This window comes from Leucoraja erinacea, chromosome 8 (genome assembly GCF_028641065.1).
Source record: "Leucoraja erinacea ecotype New England chromosome 8, Leri_hhj_1, whole genome shotgun sequence".
NCBI classification, from domain to species: Eukaryota; Metazoa; Chordata; class Chondrichthyes; order Rajiformes; family Rajidae; genus Leucoraja; species Leucoraja erinaceus.
Window position 1 is genome coordinate 47,914,256 of NC_073384.1, and position 12,123 is coordinate 47,926,378.

Sequence of the window (12,123 nt, forward strand, 5' to 3'; positions counted from 1 at the left end):
GTAGCTCCTGAATGAACGTGTTGGGGAACTGGACAAGCAGCTGGATGACCTCAGGGCCATCCGGGAAAATGAGAGTTAACTGGACAGGATCTACAGTGAGGTTGTCACGCCAAGGATACAGGAAGAGCATAGGTGGGCGACTGTGAGAAAGAGGAGTAATAGTGGAATGCAGGAGACCCCGGTGAGTGTGCCTCATGAAAACAGGTACACTGTTATAATAGAGCGATTGTTTCTATTTTCTCTGTCTTTCTTTTCTAGGGTCTATTTTCTCACTTTACTTCCTTCTCTAACTTCTTTCCTAAGGGGCTTTCTTTTCCCAACACTCTTGCACTGCACGACTCTCTTGCACTTTCTTTACTTTCCTTACTTCTACCTTTTTCTTAAAGCTCAAAAAAAAAATGAAGCGGTACAAAAAATGTATTAAGATATATGTGTTGTGTAGGATTGTAATTTACCGTACTTCTAATAAAAATAAAATAAAAAAAAAAATAAAAAAAAAGAAAACAGGTACACTCTCTTGGGAGGTGTCGGGGCAGACGACACCTCCAGTCCGAGAGGCGGACAGGTCGGTGGCTCCAATCCTAGCGATGACATTCGACCGGCGAGACCGACGTCGGGCAGAGCCGTAGTGGTTGGTGACTCCATTGTCCGAGGTGCCGACAGGAGATTCTGTGGCGGCAGGCGAGACTCGAGGATGGTCTGTTGCCTCCCTTGTGCCAGGGTTCAAGATGTCATGGACCGATTTCAGAACATCCTCGAGAGGGAAGGTGAACAGTTGGCAGTAGTTGTGCACGTGGGCACAAACAACACCGGGAAGAAGAGGAAGGAGGTTCTGCAACGCGAGTTTAGAGAGTTAGGATGAAGACTGAAAAGCAGGACTTCTAGGGTGGTTATCTCTAGATTCCTTCCTGTACCTCGTGCTGGTGAGGGCAGGAATAGGGAGATGGGGGATCTGAATGTGTGGCTGAGGGGCTGGTGCAGGGAGCAAGGATTTAGATTTATAGATCACTGGGATCTCTTCTGGGGTAGGGGTGACCTGTACAAAAGGGATGGGTTACACCTTAACTAGAATGGGACCAACGTTCTGGCCGGCAGGTTTGCTAGTGCTACACGTGTGGGTTTAAACTAAAAAGCAGGAGGGAGGGGTTGACAAATTTGGAGTATAAAGATGGAGTAAAAGGGGATGTTAGTACATGAAAAGTTACAAAAGACTCCCGAATTAATGGGAAGTAAAGTTCTAGATGGGATAAAAGAGCAAGGTCAGGGCCAATAGTGACTGGTGTGAGATGGGAGGTGAATACCGAAGTTAAAGTGTTGTATATGAATGTGCAAAGTATAAGAAATAAAGTGGATCAGCTCGAGGCCCAGTTAGAAATTGGCAAGTATGATGTTGTGGGAATTACAGAGACATGGCTGCAAGAGGGCCAGGGCTGGGAACTGAACATTCAGGGGTATACATCCTATCGAAAAGACAGACAGGTGGGCAGAGGGAGTTGGGTAGCTCTGTTGGTAAGGAATGAAATTCAGTCCCTTGTGAGAGTAGAATCAGGAGATGTAGAGTCAGTATGGATAGAACTGAGGAATTGTAAGGGTAAAAAGACCCTAATGGGACTTATCTACAGGACCCCAAACAATAGCCTGGACATAGGGTGCAAGCTGAATCAAGTGAATGGCGGTGCTGGCTTGAAGGGCCGAATGACCTACTTCTACACCTATTGTCTAATTCAATGTTTTGATTATTATTAAACAAATATATACTTTATGGCTAGAGATGAAAATGCAAACACTTTAAAATATTATTTGAATGGTCATAAGATAAAAATAAATCTGTAAAAAAGTTAGAAAGTGGTTATTTAACAACACAGAAACTGTTACTTTTGGTTTAAATAACTTGACCACCAAAAAACACCAAAAGTCATTTGATATATCTATTAAAAAACTATAATAAATAATATCAATTTTAATCTTAACAACACTTAATAACTGTTAATGTTGAGCAATCCCTTAATTATTTTAACAGTGAATGTAACTGTTGCTCAGTGGTCATGTGCACAGCTGGACACTTGGTTAGGTTGCCATCTATCCATGAAAGCAAAAGCCTTTTTTAATAGAATATTGCTTTGTTGTTCAAATGCTTTTATACTGAAGGAAGTGCAAGGCCTTAATGTTGTTAATTAAATCTTTACATGCAGCTACATTTTGTGCAAAAAAAACCTTTAAAACGTTTTTTCTATGCAGCTAAAGATGCATTTTAGTATACTTGTGTACAGATAATATCAATAGGTTCATTACTATCATCATTATAACAAAGTTGGTCCTTTGGTTGGCCTGGCGTGTGAAAGTAACGATTGACTTCCCATGTCCTTTGATTTTTGCCCTGCCATCTGGACAGAAAGCGAAGATGGAAGTAACATGTGGTGAACAATCCCTTTCTGGGATTGGAAACTATTGATGTAACTGGCTATGAGCAAAGCCATTTCTAGGATCTGTAAAAATAAAGATTAAAATTGATGAGTCTAAGTTAAGGACAACATTTACTTTCTCAATGAATAATACTGTCCAGCTATAACATTCCAAGTGTTAGCACCAAAGCAAACTGCCTTTATTTCTCTGAGTGTGGGTACAAAGAACTGCAGATGCTTGATTTAAAAAAAAAAAAGACACACAATGATGGAGTAACTCAGTGGGTCACAGGGTCTCCAGAGAACATGTTTGAAGGAGGTCTTGCGGATGTTCCCAACCTGAACGTCGCCTATCCATGTTCTCCATCTGCTGCCTGATCCACTTTGTGTCTTTGTCTGCCTTTATTTCTAATATAACTATTGGTATGAACAAGTGATAAATATATGGCTATATTATTTTTGCTGCAGTCCCGAGTGCTAATTAAGAATGACAAACATCCTAACAATCCGTTTAATATGTCCCTGTGCACATAAGCACAGGCTTTAGCCTACCTATTGCAAATAGTGGATTAAAAAAAAAAATCTCTGGAACAGTTAGTGTGCTACAATGTGGGGAAAATTATTTAGTTTAGTTTAGTATAAAAAATACAGCATTGAAACAGGCCCTTCGGCCCATGGAGTCCATGTGACCATTGATCACCTTACGAGTTTCATGTCGCAACCACTTGCAAATGCATAGTGTCCAATTAACCTACAAGCCTGTACATTTTTGGCATGTTGGGGGAAAAACTGGTGCAGCCAGAGGAAACCAATGGTGTCACAGAGCGAGGATGCAAACTTCACACAGACAGCATCCGAGATCTGGATTGAACCTGTGTCTCTGGTGCTGTGAAGCAGCAGCTCTGCCGGTCACGCCACTGTACTGACCTTGTGTATCACGTGTCTGTCTCACATTATGTGTGTCTAAATATGGAGAAGATGACTGATTCGGTAACTGCCCTATCCACCCTGAGATGTATGGATGTTGTGCTTGAGACCCCAGTGGAGGATGTGGAAAGTTCAAGCCAGTAACTTACTACTGAAAGGCCAAAAAGTGCTGGAGTAACTCAGCAGGTCAGGCAGCATCTCTGGAGAACATGGATCGGTGACGTTTTGGGTCGAGACTTTTCTTCAGACTTTGTGTCCTTTTCTGTATTAACCAACCTCTGCAGTTCATTGCTTCTGCAATTTACTATCAAATCAGTCTATTCTCAATCATCAAAATGATGGAAAGCAGATGGGTCTCGAATGAGATAGCAGTTCAGGACTGCTCTCTAGTTGTGGTAGGATGGTCCAGTTGCCTGATAGCAGCTGGGAAGAAAGTGTACCTGAATCTGGAGGTGTGCGTTTCACACTTCTATACCTTTTGCCCAATGGTGTGCTTTCTTGGCCATAGCTTTGATATTTCACCTCAAATAGGGGTAGCAAGGGCTACCCATGGGTAATCCTCGTACACTGTCAAATACTTTGGGTTTTGTCAAGTTAATGGTGCTGAATAAATGTCAATTGTTTGGATAGATTCATATGTTTTTCAAAAATATAAGATGGATGACCGATTTATTACTACAGCACATTAGTTGGGCACAAACATCAGTGGGTTCCTGTACAGTCGGCGTGAAAATGTAATACACAAACCTTTGGTTTTGACAAGGCAAACAGGAGCTTTTGCAATGGTTTGTCTTTTGTACAGGCACCTTCTGCTGGTTTTCCAACTATAAGCATAAAGTCATCACCACAGCCACCAAAGGTCATGATATTCTTGTATATATACGTTGTTATCAAGCGCTGCGGAAAGAAAAAGATGCAATGAATGTAACAATTAGATAAGTTCTTTTTCATCTTTGATGCTGCATTTGTCTGAAAAAGACAAGGAGGAGGTTGCAGTGTTCTTGTTTTGAAAGCTTGGAGTAAGTATCTCTGACCTGATCTACTGCTTTGCAATTTCCCACAGAAAACCTACCAGCAGAGGGATGAATCTTGGGGGGAAGGGGAAGGGATGAGAAGGTAGGAGTTGTCCCACCAGGGGAAGGCTGGCAGCAGCACGGACAGAGGGACACAAAGTGCTGGATTCATTCAGCAGGTCAGCCAGCATTTCTGGTGAACATAGACAAGTGACGTTTCTGGTCAAGACATTAATGGTCTCGATCCAAGATGTCACCTGTCCATGTTCAATGACCTGACAATACTGGAGAGGGATGCTGCAAAGATCTTATGGCTGGAAACTAAGGGGTTGAATGGAATGTTTTGCAGTGGTTCCAACTTCCTTTGTGAACCATCCTCAGCCTGAAATATATCATTTGGAGTTCGTGATTCATTTTAAAGAAGTTACATTTCTAAATTTTGATTGTAATGAATGAGCTTCAAATTTTAGTGATAGCAAATTAATTGACAGCAAATCAGGTCATTGCTAAATGATATATATTTTGTTTTTATCTTACTCTGAAAGCGTGGTTTAGTCCTTTTAGAGAAGCAGTGAACAGCAAAACTTTAAGTTACATTGTGGTTTTGCAGAACGTTCCTCAACACTTCCTGAGCTATTGAATTACTTATATTTACTGTTTGGATTTTTTACAGTAGATGCTGAGGTTTATGGGGTCTAAATTCTTCTAGGTAGTGTGTTTTTTTTAATTTTTTAATGTGCTACGTGAATTAATTTTATCTAAAATCTGATCACAGTTAACATATTTCCATGGTCAAGATCCAGGTCTACTCTGCATGTGATATCCGCACACGTGGAACCCATTGGACATGTAGTGATGTAAAATTTGTATGCACATTCTAAACTACCTTAATTGGAGAGTGAGGCCTGCTTTGGCAATGTATAAAGACAATCATGCACACCTGGTGAAGGACCAGAGACCAATATGTCTATCTCCTTGCTGGCAGATTTTCTGCTATATTTTCCTTTATGTTCGCTGAAACCCTCCCTCCCCATGTCTTTGAATTTTCCCATTGCATCATAGATCCTATTCTCGCTGTGCTAGCCCTCATGCCAAACGCCAGATTAATTGCAAGTACAACCCTCGTCCTTATCCCTTGTGCTGCCTTTTCCCCTGATGTCACCAATTGGCCATCGTTGCAGACCCAATACTGGAACCTATTGTCTCTCTTCAAATTCCATCTATGTCCATCGTCAACTTTTCTCTTCTGTGCAAACTCTCATCAACCCTGAAAATCTTTGCCTTTACTGCTAGTTCCTCATAATCTCTGCCACATGTTAGAGATTCAAAATCATACAACACCGAAACAGGCCTTTTGGCCCACCATATCCAGGCACCCATACCAGCAGACAACAACACTAATCCTATTTACTTGCATTAGGCCCATAACTTTCCTTGCCTCAAATTATAGTCCAGATACTTCTTAAACATGTATGTCATGTGTATGGAGAACATTTCTAAAATCTACTACCTTAATGCAAGTTGGTTGAATAGCATCATTCTGCCTGTTTAAGTAGTGACAAATTAGTAATCGTTATATGTAAAGATGAACAGGCTTACCATTGAGTTGTATTCCAGTATACTAATGCCATTCTCATTCACAGCCAACCACACAGGTGCCGGATCAGATAGTGGTGGTATGATAGGCTGCATAACATAAATAAAATTCAAGCGACAGTATAATATAATTACAGTTAGAAAATGTTGATAAAAATAAATTTGCAATCAATTGATTCCTCTGAATAATAATTTGATTCCCCTCATGCCAATCATCTTTTAATTCTCATTAGCATTTTACAATTGGTAAGATATGTTTGAATTAAGATATTAAGAAAATTGTTAAGATATTAAGAAAATTCAATATTTTCATACCATCCCATTTAAAGGAAAAGTAACAATAAAATGTAGTCACGTAATTCATGGGCCAATGTTTCTATAATAATTCATATCTCCCAAAGTTAAAAGGGAGGATTGTAAGAGATTGTTTTCATGGTTATTAAGTACTAGTCTGTGGCCATCTACGAGTGGCAATGATTCCACCTTCACTATATTTGCACATAAACCTTTTGATGTTTAGCATTTCCTGACGAGTGTATCTCAAATAGGGAACTAGTAAGTTTGTAGGCTACTAATATCTTATCTCCCCTGCTCCTTAATCATAGGAGGTATGGATAAAGGTAAAGCAATGCTGAATATATTCATGACCTAGTACTTAAGCTTCAACAAAGACAATATAATAACAAGGAACTGCGGATGCTGGTTCATACCAAAGATAGACACAAAATGCCGGAGTAACTCAGCAGGCCACGCAGCATTCCTGGGGAATATGGATAGGTCTTGACCCTTTTTCAGACTGAAACATCATCTATCCATTTTCCCCAGAGATACTGCCTGACTTGCTGAGTTACTCCAGCATTTTGTGTCTATCTTTGGTATGAACCAGCACCCGCAGTTCTTCGATATTACATTGTCTTTTTGAAGATCAGGCATGATTGATGGCAGCTTGCCTTTGACAGAACATAATGAGCCACGATAACAGTGTATTGTGTTGAATCATCACCTAAGTACTAGGTCATGAATATATTCAGCATTGCTTTACCTTTATCCTAACCTCCTATGATTATTTTACCCCTCCTCAGTCTGAAGAAGGGTCTGAATCTGAAACGTCACCTATCCATGTTCTCCAGAGATGCTGCCTGACCAATTGAGTTACTCCAGCACTTTGTGCGATTTTGTGTAAATGAGCATCTCCAGTTCCTTGTTTCCACATTTCCTCATACTTTACCCCAGCAGAAACTCATTCCTATTACATAGCTTCACAACATAGGAAGCTGTTTGGCCCAATGAGCCTATGTCTGCTCACAGACTTCCATTCCTCACTTATTTTCCCTGTAACCTATTTGCCCACATTTGGCCAACTCCTTCCCCCTGATGATCCTGCCACCCAGTTACACTGAGGTAGTTTGTGTGATGGGGACTCCACTAGCATCCAGTGTTGAAGGACAGTTAAAGGAAATAGCAGTGAGCTGCAGTGAGACAACTTCCATGCAAGAACGCATCTGTGCTTCTGTGGGGAAACGCTGGCAGAAACTCATCCAACCTTCATCATTTCTGTGCAGTCTGGACCACAACCATTACACCACTTATATGTATCCTCTAAGATGGCAGAAGGTCAGAAGGAAATTCACCAGAAGAATCAAAGCTGCAAGGAAGTAAACAAAATAATACCTTTGAAGCAAATAGCTTTCCTCCAAAGAAAGGCCATTTCTTAGTTACAGCAAAGTAAATGCGTACACAGTCAGCAGTGATACGACCTCGTAGAGCCATCCATTTCGTTGAAAGTCGCTGAAGTAATTGTCTGCAGTAAGCACAATAGTAATGAAAAATAGCACCTTCCACTGCATGTGTATACTCAAACTATATTTTGTACAATACTTGTTTTGCAATGTTACCTGCAAAAGTCTTGATTTTAATTGAGCATTCAAAATTAGTAAAATAATATAATTGCACACTCAAAAAATGATTCAGGTCCACCACAGATTTTCCAGCAATTGGTGACCAGCAACTCCTTCAATCTGAACAAAATTACGAGAGTGCATTTGAAATCCCCCCCAGAAGCCCCCCATGAAAATGTGGTGCTTAGGCCAGATGAGGCGGCCAGTCTCGACCTAAGCTGGACTTGGCGCCGATTGGTGGCACCCTGCGTCTCCAGACTGGCCGGAGCTGACAGATCCGTTCCCAAAGCCGATTTCGGGGCCATTATCTTGACTCTCCGGCGGCCTATTCCAGTACCGTTAGATTCCTCTCGGAGGCCGTGACTTCTGTTGGCCCAGCAATACGGTTAATCCAGAAAGGCTCTGCAACCAGGGATGCCGGAAAATCGGTGGTGGACCTGTAGTTGCATTAACTATTGGAATACACCCTGAAATGAACAGTAGAAACTGCTTAAAATAGACACAGAATGCTGCAGTGAGACAGGCAGCATCTCTGGATAGAAGGAATGGATGACATTTTGGGTTGAGACCCTTCTTTGAACCGAAATGTCACCCATTCCTTCTCTCCAGAGATGCATCGTGTCCCGCTGAGTTACTCCAGCATTTTGTGTTTCTTCCTACACAGTAGAAATTACCTAGCTTGGCACTTCAGTATTTGCCCTGAATGGTTCCATACTTACTTGAGCTGATCATCTGTACATCCTTGTTTGTACCTTTTTGGATAAAATTTCTCTATTACTTGCTTCAGAGCTTGGTTTGATTTCAATTGCGTGGAGATATGACCGGCTGGAGATGAGAATGGTCGTTCAAAGTCTCCAAAATCCACCTAAAAATAATGCAGCTTGTAATTATTTTGCTGTTATGCGTTCATTCAGATTAAAATGTGGTTCATAAGAACCAAAGAAATAGGAGCAGGAGTCGTCCACCCAGCCCTTCAAGGATCAAGAGGAAGTGCCAGATTTCTCCACCGTACCGTTTTAATTTGTTAAATAATCTTGTCGCTAAAAGTTGCAATCGCAAATAAGATCCACAACTGGGTCATTTTGTTGGATACAAGGAACCGCAGATGCTAGTTTTACAAAAAAAGACAAAGTGCTGGAATAACACTGCAGGTCAGGCAACATCTCTGGACAACATGGATAAGTGACATTTCAGAATGGGACCATTCTTCAGACTCAAAGGTGACATTTTGTGTCAGGACCCTTCTTCAGACTGATAGGTGACGTTTCAGGATTGGGACCTTTCTTGAAATTTGCTAGGTGACATTTTTTAGGTTGGGGCCCCTTCTTCAGAATTGCTAGAAGTCTGAAGAAGGGTCCTGATCCAAAACATCACCTTTCCATGTTCTCCAGAGATGGTGCCTGAGCCGCTGAGTTACTCCAGTACTTTGTGTCTTTTTTGGGGAAATTTAATTGATTGGCAGTGGTACTGTAAGCCAAATAGCCAATTTGGTCAACACATGGCAATCTGAACAGTTACAACAGTGGACAGTGCAATCCTCCCTCTGAAGTGGGTTAAACAATGAATGTGATAGATGATATTCTAGTGCCTCCTCCAGTTTACTCTCCAGAGCTTGTTGGGCAAGGGCCATGATTGACGGCACTGCTGCCTCTGTGCACTACTGGACTGGGTTCTGTGTAACAGCCAATCAAGTACTAAATGGATGGATTATTTAAGGAGGAAGCATGAATGGTATATTATACCAGGATGTATTGACTTGATGGTTCAATGAATGTAGAGAAAGACATGCTCCTATTGTACAAGAAGAGTCCTGACCCGAGACATTGCTCATCCATTCTCTCCACAGATAGTGTCTGAACCACAAAATTCATCCAGCACATTGTGTTTTTCTCCCTTTGTACACATGCTGTATATTATCAGTACAACATATATATATTTTTAAGAAGTCAAGAAATAAAACAAAAATTATTAAGTGCATTGCAACCAACTGATGCTTGCTGGAAACATTTTCATTTAAGCACGCCAGTTTCTTAAGATTAAGTAGTTTCTTAACATTCATTCTTTAGGATTACAAAATTAATTGTGTAATTGTAATGCTTTGAGGAGCTGCTGGTTGCATAACCCCAACATGTTTAGAGTTTAGAAGGATGAGGGGGAGATCTTATAGAAACATATAAAATTATAAAAGGACTGGACAAGCTAGATGCAGGAAAAATGTTCCCAATGTTGGGCGAGTCCAGAACCAGGGGCCACAGTCTTACAATAAAGAGGAAGCCATTTAAGACTGAGGTGAGAAAAAAACGTTTTCACCCAGAGAGTTGTGAATTTGTGGAATTCCCTGCCACAGAGGGCAATGGAGGCCAAGTCACTGGATGGATTTAAGAGAGAGTTAGATGGAGCTCTCGGGGCTAGTGGAATCAAGGGATATGGGGAGAAGGCAGGCATGGGTTATTGATTTGGAAGGATCAGCCATGATCACAATGAATGGCAGTGCTGGCTCGAAGGGCCGAATGGCCTCCTCCTGCAACTATTTTCTATGTTTCTATGTTTTTAATTTGCAAATTCTGTATGCGGCCACAGATCTTTTCATGCCCATTTGTATGGAAACATCGTCTAACTGTGGTTTTATAGGCTGAACAATGTTAAACTTCTATGAGAAAACATTATAATTTGTAGTCTTGGGAAGCTTTTTGTGATAGCTGGTCATTAGAGATTTATGAATGAAGTTGCCTGAAGAGGGTCAATAGCTGGGTAGAAAGGAACTGCTGATGCTGGTTAATAACAGAGATAGACACAAAAGTGTTGGAGTAACTCAGCGGTACTGAGTCACCCATCCTTTTTCTCCAGAGATGCTGCCTGACCCACTGACTTACTCCAGCAGCTTGTGTCCATATTCAAAATTCAATAACTCATCAAAAACCTCACACAAACAGGGAAGGAACACCCATAAAAAGAAAGTTAGTTTAAGTATAATTTTTTTGGAGCTAAATATTTGCTCCTTCACTTTGCCAGTGTAGATTTTTATTTTACAATGTTGACACGAGATGGATTAATCCAACTACAAATGATGTACAGATTTGTGATATTCTTACCTGAGCTAGAAGCGCTGCCATTTCTAATGCAAGTTCTTTGTTTACTGGAAAATGTCCATTTACAATTGCATCATTAGTTTGATACATCAGCAAGAGCTTTTCTCTGTCTGTCTCTCCATGCACTTGTGTTGAGAAATACAGCCTGTGAATAACAAAAGAATGGAATTAAGTATTAGCCGTTTGGCTTTTCTGTCACAGAATCAGTGTCAGGCCGTCCCCACCTCTCTTCCAAGTTTCTCACTCCCACTACAATCAGTCTGAAGAAGGGTCCCCACCCGAAATGTCACCTCTCCGTGTTCTCCAGAGATGCTGCCTGACTGCTGAGCTGTTCAGCACTTGTGTGTCTTTTGTTTTTGTAATGTTAGTCTGTCTGCTTTCATTATTGGGCCATTCTTTGGAAAGTGAACCAAAATGTTACACACGTGACCAAATGGTATCACATAAAGTAATACGTTAAAAGTTTACTGTAAGAGATTAATCTTATTCATTACTATTTTCCTACCCACAGAACTATAATGCATGCCTGCTAAATATATGAACATACTAGCTTTTTAAAATTCACAAAGTTTGTAAGATAAAACTGAGTTATGAAAAAAATGCTTCCATTTGAGGTCACACATGTGACCAGTCAAATTTGACCTCTGACCCTAAACAAACATTGTCAGCATAACATAAAAATTGCACTTGATAAACTTTGGGAAAAAAAGTAATCATATCTACAGTACAAAACAATATACCTGTAATGCTTTCAGAATTAGAAGAGATGTATTCCACAATTTTTCATACTTTTGGTCACACACGTGACTAAGAATAGGTTCATTACCTGTTTTTATAGGTGAGTCGGACAGTTCGTGTACCTTCAAATTTCCCAGGATGCTGTTCCTTGGCGGCTTGCTCCCATTTACAAATTATATCACAAATCTGAAAGGCAAGGAGTATTCCTGAATTTATTGGTTCAGCAAATTCTTAAATCTAGGTAACATTATAACACCAAGTGCATTAAAGTAATACACATTACACATACACGTGATGCACATTACACATAAATCTGTAAACTCCAAAAATTAAATTATAAACAGTCTGGAGAAAATGTTCCAATTGCCAAAATAGGCAGGAATTTATAAAACATGGAAAATTCCAATAATGATTTTCTAAATTGAAAAGTAATTTACTTGAAAATTATTATTTATCATAA

General features: G+C 40.4%; 1 protein-coding gene across 2 annotated transcripts in view; it reads right to left on the reverse strand.

The window, feature by feature from the left end:
* Nucleotides 1-505: 505 nt before the first annotated feature.
* The window catches only part of plekhh2 (pleckstrin homology domain containing, family H (with MyTH4 domain) member 2), an 80,835-nt gene continuing 69,217 nt past the window's right edge, over nt 506-12,123 (reverse strand). For both annotated transcript variants that reach the window (XM_055639659.1, XM_055639657.1), the window contains exons 24-30: nt 11,752-11,849; nt 10,929-11,070; nt 8,556-8,701; nt 7,610-7,739; nt 5,942-6,028; nt 4,077-4,226; nt 506-2,486 (exon numbers count right to left, since the gene is read on the reverse strand). In XM_055639659.1, coding sequence (XP_055495634.1) covers nt 2,301-2,486; nt 4,077-4,226; nt 5,942-6,028; nt 7,610-7,739; nt 8,556-8,701; nt 10,929-11,070; nt 11,752-11,849 — 939 coding nt within the window. In that variant the 3' untranslated portion in view covers nt 506-2,300. The remainder of the gene's footprint in view (nt 2,487-4,076; nt 4,227-5,941; nt 6,029-7,609; nt 7,740-8,555; nt 8,702-10,928; nt 11,071-11,751; nt 11,850-12,123) is intronic.